Raw genomic sequence first — 19,799 nt, 5'->3', positions numbered from 1 at the left:
CTTGTTTTTCTAAGCAAACCTAACACACATCTGCTTAATAAATTAACTCAGCTGATTCGCTGGTAGGGATCTCACACTTCCACAGCCAGCCAGCGGGAGCAGATAAGGAATAAGAAGGGAAGGCAGGACAGAAGAAGGGGAAGCATTTATAAAATGTATCAAGATACAAATCCCAGCTCATTGACTTGATGCAACAGACCAGCAGCCTCAGTTATATCACCATGACCACCACCTCCACCAACACCCTTCCGGTTTCCAGTCTTCAAGAGGGCCCCCAGTGAGCCCTGCCTTCTACTGTCACACCCGCCAGTGGGCTCCTCCCACATCGGACCAGGTTGGTCTCAGGAACAACATTGCAGAAGTGCTAGCAGGTCACTTTTGAGATTAGTTTGTAATTGCATTTTTCCTCTTGACTACCCTCTCCTCTTCTGGGATCACTCAATTCTGCGCAAAGCCAGCTGCCATGTCATGAGTCTCCCTCTGCAGAGACCCACATGGTGAGGAATGGCCTCATGTGTGGGCTTAAAGGCAGAATCCACAGCATCAGACAAGCCCTCAGGTAAACCATAACCCTGACCAATATTTTACCTGCAACTTCCAGACAAACCTTGAGTCAGCACCACCCAGCTAAGCCATTCCCAGACTCCTGCCCCTCAGAAACTGCGTGAGATGATAAATTATCTTAAACCACTGAGTTTTGGGATAATTTGTTAAGGAGTAATAGGTAACAAATACACCACACAACCTTCAAAAATCTCTATCTGATTCTTAAGACACATGTGTGCTCAGTCTCTCAGTCGTGTCCAAATCTTTGCAACACTTTGGACGGTAGCCCACCAGTCTCCCCTGTCTGTGGGATTTCCCAGGCAAGAATACTGGAGTGGGTTGCCATTTCCCTCTCCAGGGGATCTTCCTGACCCAGGGATGGAACCCGTATCTCCTGCATCTTCTGCATTGGCAAGCGGATTCTTTATAGCTGAGCCACCGGGGATGCGATCATTAAGATAATATGGAAAATAATATCCTCTTTGTGAATAAACTTTCCAGGAGCAGCCAAACTAGATTACTGTGTGTAGGGCTCATTATTTATACAACAGAGTGATTGCTATAACCCAGGCCTCCCCGAGGTTCACAGAGAGGTGTTAGGGGACCCATGAACCACCTCCAATTATATGCAAGTGTGTGTCTTTCTGGAGAGAGGACACCAAAGGTTCAGAACTGTGATGAAAGGACACGGTTGAGAAGTGAAGTGTTAGTTGCTCAGTCGTGTCCAGCTCTTGGCAACCCCATGGACTGTAGCCCCACTCCGGGGGACCAGAGCGCCAAGGCCCCACACCCTAAAACAAAGGGCCCTGCTTCCTGCCACCTCAGGCCAGTGGTCAGCGGATACTGATGCTCTGGGGAAGATGAGGCATCTTGACTCAGTCAGCTCCTCAGCCCTCCACCTGGAAATGACTCAGAAAGAAGTGGGTGGCTGGGGGTGGATGGTAGAGGAGGAGGGACTGTCCACCACTATCAGGAAAATACAGGGAGCCACAAAGCACGGAGGCCCTGGTGACCCGTGATGCTCAGCATGGAGTGTGCTGACCCAGCTCCCCTGAATCTCAGGCACCTGCAAGTTCAGTTCGAGTCTCTTTCAGGAAAACATTTCCTGAGCCCCTGGTGCCAGGTGCTGGGATCACAAGGTGAATGAGAAAGCAGCCCTGTTGTCCTGGGTTGTGCAGGCTGGTGGGGACCCAGACAGCTGGAGTAAGTGGTGTAAGGCCAGGAGGAAGGGGAGTCCAGGAGAGGCCAAGGCAAGTCTGAAGGAAGTGACCCCGGAACTGAGCCTTGGGCCAGGACAGAAGGGATGGGTGGGGGACTCGGGGCAGGAGAACAGCGTGTACCAGAGCACAGGGGCAGGAGAAATCAATGAATTCCGGGCACAGGTGCTTATAGGAACCAGAGTGTGGGGGCAGGTAGGAGGCGCCAGCACAGAGGGCCTTGTCCACCATGCTGACCCGCTGGGCCCTGTCCTCAGGGTCTTGGGAGGGGTGGGGGGTAGCAGGATGACAGAGCTTTAGAAAGATCACTGTGGGCTGGAAGGGGAGGCTGTAACTACGTGCATGAAGGTTCAGGTGAAAGCTGATGCGGCCTGAGCTCGGGCAGACGCAGTGGGCCGAGGGGCGGGGATGGGCTCGAGAAGTGTTTACTGGATGCAGAAGGACTTCGCTTTTTTGAGGGTGAAGAAAATGTTCTGGAGCTGGACAGTGGTGATGTTTGTACAACATTACGAGCATACTGCAAGGACATGGGTTCCATCCCTGGTGAGGGAACTAAGATCCTACATGCTATGAAGTGCAGCCAAAAAAGTATAAAATAATATTTGTTATGTGTATTTGACCGGTTTGATTGGCCATGGGGATCGAGGTAAAGCGTAGAAGATAAGGTTCCTGGATTAGGTGCCTGGGCGGGAGGATAGAGGCGCAATGGACTAAAGGAGACAAGGCCAGACAGAGATAAGGGCGGGACACAGTCCTGGTGCTGCAGCTGGTTTGAGGGACCCTGAGGGATGACTAGGAGGAAATGTCAGCCATGGCCTCGGAGGAAGCCTGACCATCAGTGAAGCAGCCAGAGCTGGAGTGGAACTGAAGGGTGGGCACGTGGAGGTGTGTGTTGGGGGAGGGAGGAGGAGATGAGCTTCAGCGAGGATCGGCCTCTGGGAAAGTCCAAATCTCCCTGGGGAAAAAGTCCAAGTCTCCCCATCAGAAAGGTGGGAGAACACCAGGGAAGAGGGTTTACAAGGCCAAAGAAAGAGGCTTTGTGCAAACACTGGGGTCCTGAAGGCGAAGGTCTGGATGTGTTCACGACATTTGGCATCTCCTCTTAGTGAGGATTCAGGAGGTGTAGGGGCCAAAGCCAGACCTACAGCTGGTAGGGTCGACTGAGAGGTGAGGAAGCAGAGAAGTGATTAGAAACCGGGCTTCAGAGGATTTCCCTGATGGTCCAGTGGTTAACACTCCACGCTTCCACTGCAGAGGGCATGGGTTCAGTGCCCGGTCAGGGAACTAAGATTCCGAATACCAAGCAGCCCCAAAATAAAGAAATAAATAATTAAATTAAAGAAACAAGGCTTCAGAGAAGTTTGACTGAGGAAGGGAGTAGATAGATAGGGGGACAGAAGATAAATGGGGGGGGTTTGTTTATGATTTTTCTTTTTCCTAAAATAAAGTGTTACTAATCACATTTGTAGACTGAAAGAGCCACAAAGGCAGGGGTAGCTACTAAAAGTGGGGCAGGGGGATCAGTCAGAGACAGCATGAGATTCTGGAGGAGGGGGTGATGCCAGGGATGGGCTCAGAGCCCAGGTGGGCCAGCTGGCCCTACCCAGCTGCGGGGTAGACATGGCCTCTGAAGCCAGGAGGGAAGCTGGGAGGACGGGTGGGGAGGCAGATAAGCCTGAAGCTGGGGCAGGGCGGGAAGTGGAGGGAGTTCCCTCCAGACAGCCTTGTATTCTAGGTGAAGAGGGAGCTGAGGTCATCTCCTGAGACTGGCTGGCTGGGGTTGGGTGGGGGCCTGAGGTAAAAGGAGAGGAAGGGCCAGGGCCGACCAAGCACCTCAATCATGGACCAGGCTGGCCGGTCATGCACATGGTCCTGGGTGGTCTAAGGAATGGTAGACCTGAGTCCCAGGCCCCCCACCTGGCTCTGCCATCAGCCAGCTGTGACCCTGAACAGGCACCTTATGTAAAATAGGATGGAGGCCTGAGGAGGCAGTCGGAGAGCCTGAGGTCTTCCCCAAAGTTACAAAGACCTTTCTCTGGGAAACCCGGGCAAGGAGTCATTGACTTCCCCCTGACTGTGAGAGTCCTATACCAAGGTCACAGGATAAACATCTCTGGGACTGACCGAGCCCCACTGCAACTGTTGCCATGAGCCTCTGGATCTAAACTGGTCAGTTCCCTGACCCAGTATTAGGTAAAATACCCACCCTATCTGATGTGAAGAGCTGACTCATTTGAAAAGACCCTGATGCTGGGAAAGATTGAAGGCAGGAGGAGAAGGGGACCACAGAGGATGAGATGGTTGGATGGCCTCACTGACTCAATGGACATGAGTTTGGGTGAACTCCAGGAGTTGGTGATGGACAAGGAGGCCTGGCGTGCTGCAGTCCACGGGATCGCAAAGAGTCAGACACAACTGAGCTACTAACACATACACACACACACACACAAAGAGCATCCTAACCAATCACCTAATGCCACCATTCCAGTAGGAATTGTCTGTCCTGGGGCTATAAAAACAGGCTACTAGCCTGAGAAATGATTTTCAGAAATGTCTCTCCCTTGAGACAGCCTGCTGTTCTAACAGTGTCTCCCACTCTAAGAAACTTTCTTCTCATCTCATTCTGCCTCATGTCTGGAAATTCTTTTCCAAAATGCACATGGACCATGACATTTTGGTATGGGGCTTGGTCATTCCAGAGATTTTTATCCTATGACCTTGGTACAGGGCTCTACACCTGTGACCTTAGTATAGGGCTCCACAGGGATGAAGAACGGAGAGCTGAAGAAGTCCAGAGGCAGGGTGTGGTCTGGACCAAAGCAGAGGCACAAGGCTGCAGGGGACAGAGAGAGGAGAAGCTATGAGGGTGACGGTGAACTAGGATCATTGTTGTTATTGAGTCGTTGAGACCCCAAGAACTGTAGTCCACCAGGCTCCTCTGTCCATGGGATTTTCCAGGCAAGAATACTCGAGTGGGTTGCCATTTCCTTCTCCAGGGGATCTTTCTGACCCAGGGGTTGAACCCAAATCTCCTGCATTGCAGACGGATTCTTTACTGATGAGCCACTGGGGAAGCCCTGAGCTAGAACCATGATAAACCATTACTTTACTAACCACTACATGTCGGGCAGGTGAGTCACGTCTTTAATCCCATCTCATACTGACTTATCACATTCATTTTACAGACTGAGAAAAAGGCTCAAAGAGGGACGTCCCTGGTGGTCCAGTGGTTGAGAGTCCACCTATCAAGGCAGGGGACATGGGTTTGATCCCTGGTCTGGGAGGATTGTGGCAACTAAGCCCATGACCACAACTACTGAAGCCTGCTCACTCTAGAACCCACACTTCCTAAAGACCGTGCTCTTGCAACAAAGAAGCCACTGCAATGAGAAGTCCAGGCACGGCAACTGGAGGGTAACCTCTGCTCACCGCAACTAGACAAAGCCCCCAAACAGCAACAAAGACTCAGCACAGCCCAAAATGAACAAAATTTTAAAACAAACAAATAACAGTACACAGGTACCTCAAAAAAAAAAAAAAAAAAAGGCTCCAAGAGACAGAGTAACAGTAGCTTTAAAGATTTGAGTCAAGCCTGTGGCTCCAGACTCCAGACAATCAGGTTTCGAGAACGGGAGGTTCTATTGCTGATGTTCTAACCGGCTCTTTTTGGACAAGTTCCTCTGAGGGTCAGAGATTCCATCGGTCAATTAGTCTAATTATGAAGCTAATGGACATCCTGATTCTGTGGGTTGCCATGGGGATCAAACATCCTTCGAAGCACTTGGGCTATGGCAGGAGACCTGCCAGATTGGCCTCCTGAGCCCTCCCCACGCGAGTGACTGCTCCCAGCCGGGGCTCAGCAAACAGCACCACGCACATAAGGCATCTCCAAGCAGCAACCCAGTCACCCTGCTTCTGCCAACTGAAGTGACCTCTGACAAGGGGATCTCATTCTGTGAGCTCTGCCTCTATTCAGTCCCCAGACCCCGCCCAGTCCCTTACTTCACTCGGTCCCAGATGAAGCACAACAAAACCTGCTTATCTTAATGATTCAAATCAGCCCTAGATTTCAAAGCCAGATTTCAAAGTCAGGCAAAAACCCGCTTCTCGTGCCCCAGAACAAAATATTACAGGTATTTTGCAGATAATTTGCAGGTATGTTAGATATCATAGCCTCATGGATAGATGGGAGATGATATCTAATCTGTTTTAGATCATTTAGGAGAGAAGTCATAACGACAATTTAAACTCTGTTCTGACTTCATGAATCTAACAAGTTGATTGTATCTCATTTTTTAATAAAAACAATTGGGGATATGAAAAATAGATATGCTATGGTAGAGGGCTTCCCTAATGGTCCAGTGGTTAAGAATCCACCTTGCAATGCGAGGGACAGCAGTGCGATTCCTGATCTGGGAGATCCCACGTGCTGAGGAGTAACTGAGCCTGTGGGCTACAAAAGAAGCCACCACAATGAGAAGCCCGCCGTGCACCGTAACTAGAGAGGAATCTCCACTTGCCACAGCTAGAAAACCCTGAGTGCATCGATAAGACCCCCCACAGCCAAAAACTAAAATGAAATAAGTAACAAATAAATCTTAAAAATAAAAAAAGAAAGAAATTTATGGTAGAACAACAACAACAAAAAACAAATTGTGGAATCACTCACTTTCTAATCACTCCTCTCTTCACCCACCAATCCCAACAAGCAGAAAGAGTCACAGAAAGAGGTAATGAAGCTAGATGGGAATCTCACGACTTACAGTTTTCTTGACCTTTGAGGCTTGAACCTGGAAAAGACAGGAGAAATACATTGATTTCATGAGCTTCCCTTCTCAAGAAGCTTAAGTGATGTTGAGCAAGAGTGGGAACTCACAGAGCAGAAGGGTCAGCAGGGCTCCGAGCCACATCATGCCCCGCTGGGTCCACCTCAGCTGCATCCTGAGAGGAGCGGAGACTTTGGCGGTTACTTCTGCTTTGGGGCCATGCCCCGGGGGGCAGAAGACACTTCTCTGGAGTCGCAGTTGAGAGACCTGCCCTGTGAAAAGCAGAGACCACGATTGGGAGCCTCTCCAGGCACTGCGGACACACTGGCCGAGGCGCTGGTCAGGTAATGGCAGCCATGCTGGAAACCGGGAACAATGCCTGGGCGGCCTCATATCTCCTCAGGAAATGACTGGCCTTCCTGAGGGGCCACTGAGCGCAGCTGCTTTGTTCAGTTTGTTTGGGGTCGGGGGGAGGCATGAGTGACATTTGCCTCAGCGCTCCTGACCCTCTTTGTGTCTCCACTGGGTCTGGGGGCCCCCTTCTCATGGCAGCCTGAGAGGTTCCTCCCTCCCTTTCTCCAACCTTCCCACAAAGGGCTTCTCTCCCCACACACTCAGCATATCTCTCTGCTTTTCCTCTGGCCCCTCCAAGGGGTCTCTTCTCACACAGCCCAAGTCTGGACCTCCTGCCTTTCCTGACACGGGCATGGAGTGGAGAGGACTGACTTTTTTTTTGAATTACAGGTTTGTCAGGGAGTCCCTGTAATGCCCCCCCCCCCCATTGCCCTCCAGAGAAAGTCCTTTCCTGACACGGGCATGGAGTGGAGAGGACTGACTTTTTTTTTGAATTACAGGTTTGTCAGGGAGTCCCTGTAATGCCCTCCCCCCATTGCCCTCCAGAGAAAGTCCGTTTCCCATCCTTCACGGCCCAGCCCTTGCTTACCTCTCCAGCCTGGTCTCTCACTTCTTCCTTCCTTGCCCTGCCCTCTGGTTGCTGAAATTTATAGTTCCCAGAACACATCACATGTCTGTGACTTTGCCAATGCTCTGGTACCCTTTCCCCTCTCCTTTTCTGACGAATTCCTACCCATTCATCATAACTCAGTCGAGGCATCAATCCTTCAGCATCCTCCCCTGTCTTCCCCACACTGAGCTGCCCTTCCTCTGGGCCCCCTCGCCTTCCTTTCTCAGACACTTTTACCCTGTTTCTCTCCTCCCCAAGCAGACCGCTGGCTCCATGGTGGCAGGCCCAGTGCCTGTTGCCTAGTAAATGATCAAAAAACACTAGTAAAGTGGCTGATTGGCTGAAAGAGGACAAGTTAATTGTATGGTCGGAAAGAGAGTATCATTGCCTTGGGGGGTCACAGTGCTACTTTCTGAAAAGGTACTCTGGAATACTGTCACATGTAAATCTGGATGTTTTGATAACAGCTGTCAGAGGGCAATGCGTGCAGAAAGGATTTTTTTTTTTCTATTTTTTTTTCTTGGTTGTTGTTGTTTTGTATTTTCCACTCCCCGCTATAAACTGCCTTCTTTGGCAACCTATTGGAAATCACCCCCACCCATCTACCAAACTTTAATTTGGCAGGAAAAGAAAGGAAACGTCATGAGTAATAAAATAAATGTTGGTGTCAAAGGTGACTTTTACCTACTGTAGAGTAAGCAACTTCTGCCTCTCAAAGTGACATTCAAGCAAGAGTGATAATTGTCCCACCCCATGGCCCTAAGTTCCAAAGTAAACGTCCAAAAATTAGTCATTGTTTCATATACAATGCTAGTACTTTTAGAACACACCAACAGAAAATAAAGCTTTATTTCAACAAATGCGTTACTGTTTTTTAAAAAAGTAGAAAAACTATATCCTACAGTGTACACTACGCAGCAGAATAAATTCCAAATAGACCAATCTGAAGGTACAAATGAAACATACAAGTTCTAGAAGAAAACATAAAAGAATTCCTCATGCCTTGGGCAAAGGCTGGTTTAATTATGATTTAAAATCCAGAAGTCATAATATGAAATGTTGGCAAATTATACTCTATGAATTAAAGTTGTGCTTTGCCCACCATCCTTCCAAAAGAGTTCAGCCAAGACAAAAACTACAAACTGGAAAAAATATTTGCAACTCCCATCATAGACAAAGAGCTAACTCAAATATGTATATAAATGGACTCAGATAGTATGTACTTTTTTATTGTTTTTTTTTGGGGGGGGTTATCTTCTTTCAATCAACATAATCAATACTTCACTTTTTTTTTTTTTTTTTTTATTGCCGAGTAACCTTTCATTGCATGAAAATACCAGTTTGTTTATTCACCCACTTATGGACATGTGGGTTGTTTCCAGTTTTGACCTCACACAGATAGAGCTGCTATAAACAAGCCTTTATCTGGACACATCCTTTCATTTCACTTGAGTAAATAGCTAGAAGCGGAATGCCTAGGCTTTATGGTAAACACTGCCAAACTGTTTCGCACGCTGATTACACCATTTTACATTCCCATCAGGAGCGTGTGAGAGTCCTACTTGCTTCACATCCTCACTAACAGTGGCAGGTCAACCTTTCCAAATTAGCCATTCTAATAGGGAGCATGTGTATGTGCATGCTCTCAGTCATGTCCAACTCTTTGTGAACCCATGGACTATAGCCCGCCAGGCTCCTCTGTCCATGGAATATTCCAGGGAAGAATACTGGAGTGGGTTGACATTTCCTCTTCCAGGGGATCTTCCTGACCCAGGGATTGGGTCAAGTCTCCTGCACTGGCAGGCGGATTCTTTACCACTGAGCCACATGGGGAGCATAGTGCTTTCTTATTATGGTTTTAACTTGCATTTTCCTAATGACTAACGATATTGAACATATTTTTTTGTACTTATTTGTTACTTAATGGGTCTATTAAAATCTTTTGCTCTATTATTAGTTAGGTTGTTTGTTTTCTTAGTGTTGTGCTTTTAGAATTCTTTATATATTCTGGATACAAGTCTTTTATCAATTATGGGATTTGCAAATATTTTCTCCTAGCTTGTGGCATGTTTTTTTTATCTTCTTCAGTTCAGTCGCTCAATTGTGTCTGATCCCATGGACTGCAGCATGCCAGGCTTCCCTATCCATCAGCAACTCCCGGAGCTGTCTCAAACTCACGTCCATTGCGTCGGTGATGCCATTGAACCATCTCATCCTGTCTTTTATCTTCTTAATGGTATCTTTCGATAAGCAGAAGCTTTACGTTTTTAGGACTGAAGCCAAATTTATCCATTTTTCCTTTTATGGATCACATCTAATGTACGATGTCTAAATGGATCAGATTTCCTTTTGGTGTCAAGTCTAAAATATCTTTGCCTACCAAAGTCTCAAAAATTTTTCCCCTATATTTTTACATTTCAATCTATTATCTATTTTGAGTTAACTTTTGTACATGATACAAGACGTGGATCAAAGTTCTCTCTCTCTCTTTTTTTGTTTGCATATGGATGTCCAATTGTTCTGGCATTGTTTGTTGAAAAGACTATCTTTTGTCCTGCTAATTCTCCTTGAACTTCTGCTGAAAAGCAGTTGTCCATAGTGAGCACATATATTCTGGAGTCTGGAGTCTATTCCACTGATCTATGGGTTTACCTTTATGCAGTACCATCCAGTTTTGATTTCTGTAGCTTTAAAATACATCCTAAAGTCAGGTAGTGTTACTCCTCAAACATTTCTCTTCCTTTTCAGTTATTTGGACTATTCTAAACCCTTCATCCTTCCATATAGTTTTAAAATCAACTTCTCAATTTCAACCCAAAAAGAAGCCTCCCAAAAATTTTATTGGAATTTCATTGAAATTCATGGAAATCAATTTGAGGAGAACTGATGACCTAACAATACTGAGTGTCTGGCCCATGAACATGGCATATCTCTCCATTTATTTGTCTTCTTTACTTTCTCTCAGCAGTTTTATAGTTTTCAGTATAAACTGTGTCCCTTTTAGTTTTTAAATCATGTGAATGTATCAGGGTGTTGGAAACCATTTGAAATGGCTGTTGTAGGGACTTCCCTAGCGGTCCGGTGGCTAAGATTTCATGCTTCCATTGCAGGGGGCCCAGGTTTGTTCCCTGGTCAGGGAACTAGATCCCACACGAGGCAATTAACAGCCTGTATGCCCACAAGTAAAGATTCTGCATGTTGCAACTAAAATCTAAGATCTCACATGCTGCAACTAAGACCTGGTATAGTCAAGTAAATAAATATTTTTAAAACAATAATAACAAAATAAAACAACTCCTGTACCCATCCCCTACCCCGACCCAGGCAGCACAGCAGGGTGACCTGGCTAAGGCCCAGAGTCAAGGCGACACGGGGCTGGTTCTTCACAGGACTTGGGGGTCTTCATGGGAGAGCCTCCCTCACCATTCTCCATGGGTTTGTCTGTCTCACTCTCACTCTCTTTCCAGGGGAACCACTCCTTCTAGTTCTCATGGAAATCTCTTCCTTTTCTCTTGTGCCTTGGCTGTGAGATAAGAACTGAAGCATATATTCTCCATCATTTATTTCATTCCTTGAAAAGATAGTCATGCCCCTTAGTTTTCATTTGTAAAGTTTGAATGTCTTAATCAAAGTTAAAAATGTATAAAAGGAGGGACTTCCCTGGTGGTCCAGTGCTCAAGAATCCGCCTTGCAATTCAGAGGACAAGGGTTCCATTCCTGGTCAGGGAAATAAGAACACGCTACAGAGCTGCTAAGCCTGAGTGCCACAGCTACTGAAGCCTGCACGCCACAACTAGAGAATCCGTGCACCAAAATGAAGATCCCGAAGGCAGCAACTGAAACCCAATGCAGTCTAATTAATTAATCAAAAGGTGTAAAGGAATTTTTCTCTATTTCACCTTTTTAAAAATAGGCAATCAGCTGACTTTCTATATGTGTGTGGCCCCCCACATATCTTCCTGTTCCTTCCTCTGGTTCTTAGTGGTTTCCTTAATCAGAAAAAAAAAAAAAAAAGATTTCACATAACTATTTTAACTCCTTGGTAAATAATCAAGAAACTGACTCCCACATTGCCAAGGATGGAGACCCCAGGAGTGCCCACCAAGCAGGACGAGCTCACCCGGGGACCTGTTGCTCCCACAGCACTGCTCTCTTCTCCCTCTTCTCAGGAGGACAGGATGCTGCCTACACGCTGTGCTGCTGCCTTCAATACCAGAAACGTCACAGATCCAAATCACTGCAATTCACTAGCCACCTGAAAAAGCTGCCTGGTGGGCTACACTTCAGGAAGTGGTTTTTCTGAGAAGCTGGGGTGGGTGTGGGAGGAAGAGACAGGTAACAAGGATGTCAGAGGGCCACGGGCACCCAGGAGAACCAAGCCCCCATCTGTTTCATGACTACAGTCATAGGAAATAAGATATCAGTCATTTGCCCCAGCCGTGACCTGTGACTGGCCTGTGACTGGAGGTCTGATTAATTAACCTTGGCCAGTTAACGTGTGGGCCTAAGCCCATGTTGGCCAGATTTGAAAGTTACCTCACAGACATGTACTAATACACAGAACAGAAGCCTGGGTTTCCAGTCCTTTCTCTGTAGCTCAGTAGGGTTAGTGTTTTGAGGCTCACTTTCTCTTACTATAAAATGGGAATAGTATGCCCACTCACACTGGAGGCACACAGTCAACAAAAGAGTCCAAAATGCAGTACTTGGATGCAATCTCAATGACAGAATGATCTCTGTTTGTTTCCAAGGCAAACCATTCAATATCACAGTAATCCAAGTCTATGCCCCAACCAGTAATGCTGAAGAAGCTGAACGGTTCTATGAAGACCTACAAGACCTTCTAGAACTAACACCCAAAAAAGATGTTCTTTTCATTATAGGGGACTGGAATGCAAAAGTAGGAAAGTCAAGAAACACCTGGAGTAACAGGCAAATTTGGCCTTGGAATACAGAATGAAGCAGGGCAAAGGCTAATAAAGTTTTGCCAAGAGAACGCATTCATCATAGCAAACACCCTCTTCCAACAAGACAAGAGATGACTCTACACATGGACATCACCAGATGGTCAATACCAAAATCAGATTGATTATATTCTTCACAGCCAAAAATAAGAAGCTTTATACAGTCAGCAAAAACAAGACCAGGAGCTGACTGTGTCTCAGATCATGAACTCCTTATTGCCAAATTTAGACTTCAATTGAAGAAAGTAGGAAAAACCACTAGACCATTCAGGTAGGACCTAAATCAAATTCCTTACCATTATACAGTGGAAGTGAGAAATAGATTCAAGGGATTAGATCTGATAGACAGAGTGCCTGAAGAACTACGGACATTGTACAGGAGACAGAGTTTCATGACATTGTACAGGAGACGGAGATCAAGAACATCCCCAAGAAATAGAAATGCAAAAAAGCAAAATGGCTGTCTGAGGAGGTCTTACAAATAGCTGTGAAAAGAAGAGAAGTGAAGGAAAAAAGGAAAGATATACCCATTTGAATGCAGAGTTCCAAAGAATAGCAAGGAGAGATAAGAAAGCCTTCCTCAGCGATCAATGCAAAGAAATAAAGGAAAACAATAAAATGGAAAAGACTAGAGATCTCTTCAAGAAAATTAGAGATACCAAGGGAACATTTTATGCAAAGATGGGCTCAATAAAGGACAGAAATGATATAGACCTAACAGAAGCAGAAGACATTAAGAAGAGGTGGCAAGAATACACAGAACTATACAAAAAAGATCTTCATGACCCACATAACCATGATGGTGTGATCACTCACCTACAGCAAGACATCCTGGAATGCAAAATCAAGTGGGCCTTAGGAATCACTACAAACAAAGCTAGTGGAGGTGATGGGATTCCACTTGAGCTATTTCAAATCCTAAAAGATGATGCTGTGAAACTGCTGCACTCAATATGCCAGCAAATTGGAAAACTCAGCAGTGGCCACAGGACGGGAAAAGGTCAATTTTCATTCCAATCCCAAAGAAAGGCAATGCCAAAGAATGTTCAAACTACCACACAATTGCACTCGTCTCACACGCTAGTATGGAGAAGGCAATGGCACCCCACTCCAGTACTCTTGCCTGGAAAATCCCATGGACGGAGGAGCCTGGTAGGCTGCAGTCCATGGGGTCGATAAGAGTCGGACACGACTGAGTGACTTCACTTTCACTTTTCACTTTCATGCATTGGAGGAGGAAATGGCAACCCACTCCAGTGTTCTTGCCTGGAGAATCCCAGGGATAGCGGGGCCTGGTGGGCTGCCGTCTATGGGGTTGCACAGAGTCGGACACGACTGAAGCGACTTTGCAGCAGCAGCAGCACATGCTAGTAATTTAATGCTCAAAATTCTCCAAGACAGGATCCAACAGTACGTGAACCGTGAACTTCCAGATGTTCAAGCTGGATTTAGAAAAGGCAGAGGAACCAGAGATCAAATTGCCAACATCTGTTGGATCATCAAAAAAAGCAAGAAAGTTCCAGAAAAACATCTACTTCTGCTTTATTGACTATGCCAAAGCCTTTGGATGTGTGGATCACCACCAACTGTGGAAAATTCTTCAAGAGATGGGAATACCAGACCACCTGATCTGCCTCCTGAGAAATCTGTATGCAGGTCAGGAAGCAACAGTTAGAACTGGACATGGAACAACAGACTGGTTCCAAATCAGGAAAGAAGTACGTCAAGGCTGTATATTGTCACCCTGCTTATTTAACTTATATGCACAGTACATCATGAGAAATGCTGGGCTGGATGAAGCACAAGGTGGAATCAAGATTGCCAGGAGAAATATCAATAACCTCAGGCATGCAGATGACACCACCCTTATGGCAGAAAGCAAAGAACTAAAAAGCCTCTTGATGAAAGTGAAAGAGGAGAGTGAAAAATTTGGCTTAAAACTCAACATTCAGAAAACTAATCATGGCATCTGGTCGCATCACTTCATGGCAAATAAATGGGGAAAGAGTGGAAACAGTGACAGACTTTATTTTGGGGGGCTTCAAAAATCACTGCAGATGGTGACTGCAGCCATGAAATTAAAAGATGCTTGCTCCTTGGAAGAAAAGTTATGACCAACCTAGATAGCGTATTCAAAAGCAGAGACATTACTTTGTCAACAAAGGTCCATCTAGTCAAAGCTATGGTTTTTCCAGTAGTCATGTATGGATGTGAGAGTTGGACTATAAAGAAAACTAAGCACCAAAGAATTGATGCTTTTGAATTGTGGTGCTGGAGAAGATTCTTGAGAGTCCCTTGGACTTCAAGGAGATCCAAAATGATCTAAAGGAAATTTTAGATCCTAAAGGAAATCAGTCCATCCTAAAGGAAATCAGTCCTGAATATTCATTGGAAGGACTGATGTTGAAGCTGAAACTCAAGTACTTTAGCCACCTAATGCGAAGAACTGACTCACTGATGCTGGGAAAGATTGAAGGCAGGAGGAGAAGGGGACCACAGTGGATGAGATGGTTGGATGGCATCACCGACTCAATGGACATGAGTTTGAGTAAACTCTGGGAGTTGGTGACGGACAGAGAGGCCTGGCATGCTACAGTCCATGAGGTCACAAAGAGTCGCACACGACTGAGTGACTAAACTCAACTGAACTGATGCCCACTCAACCCATTTCACAGGCTGGTTATGAAGAAAAAATATAAGTTAGCATTTGAAAGCCCATTTAATCCATGGAGCACAAATATGAAAGTAGTAACATTACAAACATGAGTAATGATCACAACAGTGGTAGGGTCTGCTTTGGGCCCCAGGTTGCCCCATCTGAATTGACCTTCTGGTAAATCAGCTGTCTTCGTGAGCTTAAGCCCCTAATGCTGTGCCCACCCAGGTGTTGTCCTCATAGCCCCCAGTCTGGCCCCTTGCAAAGGTGGGTGGCTGGGCAAAAGGGAGGCAGGGTGGGACACTGTGAAGGGGTCAGTGCTGTTGCATCTCCCGCTGGTGGCCCCCCTCCATTCCACTGACAGGAGACAGGGTTGTATCATGATTCATGGCTATGGGCATTTTTTTAACAAATAGAGACTTCACTTTGTGTGCGTCACAGCGTGTTAGATGCTGCACCATTTAACTTTTTCTAATTTATTTATTTGGCTGCGTCAGGTCCTAGCTGTGGCACACGGGGACTTTCTTGTGTCATGGGGGACGGTTGCCAGGCACGGACTCTCTAGCTGTGGTGTATGGGCTCCAGTACTTGCAGCACAGGGGCTCTCCAGTTGTGGCACATGCACTCTGGAGCTCTTTCTTGGCACCTATCACTGTTGGTAACCTCATATTTATCTATTCAATGCACAAGAAGCATCTCCCCAGGCATGGGTCTATTGTTCATCCCAGTCCCCATGCAGTCAACACAATGCCTGTGATATAAGGGGGCCCTGCATAAATTTCTGCTAAATGAGTGAATGAGCTGGGAGCACAGCTGAATGCAAACAGTCATCACGTACGGTGGCCGTGCACAGGCCATGGTGTCAAATTAGCCCCAGATGGCCGGCCTCCACACTGAGCTAGGCTCCTGAGGGGCAGAGAAGGCCAATGTCATTCCCTCGAACCAGGAGGCAAGATTCAACCCTAAGGAGAGGGCAAGCTGAGACCAGCACAGCCATGAAGATACTGGGGAGCCCACAGAAGTGAAGGAGGAAATGTGTGTGTGGTGGTTTAAGAGGTCTGATCCCCCACGGGGTGGGTGGGCAGCAGCCTCAGCCCATGCATATGTTCTCACCTCAGGTGACAGGTGATTTGGGCTGGAAGTGGGCCAGGCCTCCCAGGAGGCCCCTGGTAATCACTTCTTTGGTGAGCTCAGGGTGGGGCTGCCAGAGACAGGAAATAATAATACCTGATATCCAGTTACATTTTTTTTTAATTAAAAAATTTTTTTAAATTATTTATTTGGCTGCACTGAGTCTCAGTTGCTTTTAGCCATGGTGTTGGAGAAGATTCTTGACAGTCCCTTGGACTGCAAGGAGATCAAACCAGTCAATCCCAAAGGAAATCAGTCCTGAATATTCATTGGAAGGACTCATGCTGAAGCTGAAGCTCCAATACTTTGGCCACCGGATGCAAAGAAGTGACTTATTAGGAAAGACCCTGATGCTGGGAAAGGTTGAAGGCAGGAAAAGAGGACGACAGGGGATGAGACGGTTGGATGGCATCACCGACTCGATGGACATGAGTTTGAGCGTGCTCCGGGAGTTGGCGATGGACAGGGAAGTCTGGCGTGCTACAGTCCATGAGGTCACCAAGAGTCGGATACAACTGAGCGACTGAAATGAACTGGCTCTCAGTTGTAGGATGTGGGATCTAGTTCCCTGATCAGGAATCGAACCCAGACCTCTTGATTGGGAGTGAGGAGTCTTAGCCACTGGCCATCAGGTAAGTCCCTCCAGTTACATTTTAATTTCACAGAAGCAACAAGTCATTTTTTGGCATGTCTCACATGTTGCATGGGACATTCCCAGTCATTATTCATTGTTGATTAGAAACTCAAATGAAACTGGGCATCCTGTATGCTAACTGACAGCCCTCACTCAGGACCCCTTCTGAGGAGCAGTCCGTGTCAGGAATGCTTCTGCTAACCTGGAGTCACGAGTAGAAAAGCCAGAACTTCCAGGGGCTAACGCCATCCATTCCCAATTTTTGCTTTTTCGGGTATTTGAATGGACATCAGGGGAAAACAAGGGCTTCCTTGATGGTTCAATGGGTGAGGAATCTGCCTGCAATGCAGGAGACACAGGAGACAAAGTTTTGATCCCTGGGCCAGAAAGATCCCTTGGAGAAGGAAATGGCAACCCACTGCAGTATTCTTGCCTGGGAAATCCCATGGACAGAGGAGCCTGGTGGGCTACAGTCTAACGGATTTCAAAGGGTCGGACACAAATGATCACGAGCACAGAGGGACACAGAGCGGGAAATAAGGCACTAAGCCAGCTGCAGACCAGAGGGAGTCTCAGGAACGCTCTGCTCAAGGCCAGGCCCCATCAGGATGAAGTATCGATGATGCCCTAGAAGAAAGGGTGGCATCTCTCAGTCCAAGCAGGCACCAGGCCAAGCTCCATGAAAGACAAAGGCCTGGCCCTCCACACCAGGGGTTTGGAAAGGAGGCTGCCCTATCCCTGGATATACATTAGTTTCTGCCTTGGTGGAGTTTATAGTCTGATTGGAGAGGCATGAAACCCAAGTGCCCAAGAAAGTGAATTCATAGCCACAAACTGTGTTGATTGTTATAAAGAAATAGAAACTGGCACAGTGAGGGAGGAAAGTCAGAGGGGTGGTGGACGGGGAGTGACCTCCTTAGACTGGATCATTGTGTGCATACTAAGTCGCTTCAGTTCAGTTGTGTCTGACTTTGTGATCTCAAGGACAGTAGCCCCCAGGCTCCTCTGTTCATGCAGTCCTCCAGTCAAGAATACAGGAGTGGGTTGCCATCCCCTTTTCCAGGGGATCTTTCTGACCCGGGATCAAACCCAGGTCTCCTGCATGGCAGGCATCTGAGACCAAGCCCTGGCCCAGAGCAAAGTGGCCACCATTTTTCCAACCTGTTCTCTTAAAGCTCTGGGCTTTAGAAATCCATCCTTCTCCTAACATTTTATTTATCTTATTTATTTTTTTGGCTGTGCTGGGTCTTTTGTTGCAGTACGTAGGCTTTTTTCTTGCATCACACGGGCTCTCTAGTTGCGGTGCATGGGTCCACGTCTTGTGCATTCTTAGTTCCCCAACCAGGAATGGAACCCTCATCCCCAGCAATAGAAGGCAGATTCTTAACAAGTGGACCACGAGGAAAGTCCCCACCCTTCTCCTAACATTTTAATATTAATATTAGGGATTGAGGAGAAGTAGCAGAGAACAAAGAAGGCAGGAGACAGGAATGTTGGCTGATGGCTTCAGTTCCCATCATCTCTCTATGACTTGCTCACCTCTGCACATCGACTCTAGGAGTTAAAGAAAGAAAAACACTTTAAAGTACTTAAAACATTGCCTACTGGAGTGGTTCTCAGTCTAGCCTGTGTGTGGGTAGCCAGCCCAACTGGCTTTCATGGGGTCAGCAGAAGTGCATTTCCATTTCTTATCGTAATCATCTATGTGTCAGCTTGATTTTAACAGGAAATCTGGCTAGGGCAGCCGCAGAGGAAGCAGAGATCAGGAGTTGTGAGGGCCCTCTCATCTTGGTTCTCAGCAGACCCCTCCATCCCCTGCTTTGAAAGGAAACAATGGTTCTTGCCTAAGAGGCTTCACCTACCCAGCCTTTTGGGCCAAGCAGGTTGGTGCTATTCCTGGGCTGGACCTCCAGCTGATGGAGGTGTGGGAGGGCAAACTTGTCCCCCTCTCTTATTTAGCCTAAAACCCAGAAAATGTACTGAGTTTTAATAAAGGAGGCGGGGTGGAGGTAAGGAATCCTAAACCCACAGATCACAAGGGCCTGTACAAAACTCCAGCAGGGACTTCCCTGGTGGTCCAGTGGTTGAGAATCTGCCTCCCAGTGCAGGGGACACGGATTTGATTCTGGGTCTGGGAAGATGCCACGTGCCACAGGGCAACTGAGCCCATGTACCACAACTACTGAAGCCTGAAATCTATAGCCCATGCTCAGAAACAAGAGAAGCCATCACAATGAGAAGCCTGCACACCACAACTAGAGAAAAGCCTGCACGCAGCAATGAAGACCCAGTGAGGCCATAAATAAGTTAAGTCCAGCAGATTATTTATTAGGTATATAAAAACTTTACGTTGTATCTAAGCATTTCCTAAAATCTTTCCTAATAAGTTATGGCTCTCACTGTGTGCAGAACATCAATAAAGCCTCCATCAAAGAAAACACACACACACACACATATACAGAGGAGGCCCAGACCTCTGTGGCTGGAATAAATTTAGGGAAGGGTAGAGAATAGGGAGTCTAGGCCAGACCCAACAGCTTGGCCGGTGAGGGTCACACCCAGGAGGAGTTAGGTCATGTATTAAGGGCTAGATGAGGCCAGAGTCATGAAGGAGGAGGGGACAGGATGAGAGATGCTCAGTGAAGCAACTGAAATGGGGTTCGAGCACCCAATAGATAGTACAGATCAGAGCAGAACTGTTACAGATTGGCAGAGAGCAGTTTCAGTTACCAGGCAGGAAGTGGAAATGACCAAAACCCAGCAAATATCTTCTAAAACTAGGTCAGGACACATTAACCTGGTTTATTCTGTAGTTAGAGTTACTACATTGTTGAATGAGTAAATTCTGCAGGTGTAGGGCTTGTGAATTTCAGCAAGATGTCTGACCAGGTGTGTCCTGGGGTCCTCATGGAGAAGAGTGT

At 46.8% G+C, this 19,799-nt stretch overlaps 1 protein-coding gene across 11 annotated transcripts in view; it reads right to left on the bottom strand.

Annotated features, from left to right (window-relative positions):
• Window positions 1-19,799, bottom strand: part of PECAM1 (platelet and endothelial cell adhesion molecule 1) — a 109,097-nt gene that overhangs the window by 55,746 nt on the left and 33,552 nt on the right. For 6 of the 11 annotated variants that reach the window (XM_086356912.1, XM_086356907.1, XM_086356917.1 and 3 more), the window contains exons 1-3: window positions 7,473-7,506; window positions 6,640-6,801; window positions 6,527-6,553 (exon numbers count right to left, since the gene is read on the bottom strand). In XM_086356912.1, the coding sequence (XP_086213038.1) occupies window positions 6,527-6,553; window positions 6,640-6,703 (91 nt within the window). In that variant the 5' untranslated portion in view covers window positions 6,704-6,801; window positions 7,473-7,506. Of the gene's footprint in view, window positions 1-6,526; window positions 6,554-6,639; window positions 6,897-7,472; window positions 7,507-19,799 lie in introns of those variants that run through there. The other 5 variants (XM_086356913.1, XM_086356908.1, XM_086356911.1 and 2 more) reach the window with 2 other exon arrangements.

Source organism: Bos grunniens, chromosome 19 (genome assembly GCF_055505025.1).
Source record: "Bos grunniens cultivar Pamir isolate PY7600 chromosome 19, Bosgru_T2T1.0, whole genome shotgun sequence".
In the NCBI taxonomy this organism is placed as follows: Eukaryota; Metazoa; Chordata; class Mammalia; order Artiodactyla; family Bovidae; genus Bos; species Bos grunniens.
This window is presented reverse-complemented; position numbering and strand designations above follow the sequence as displayed.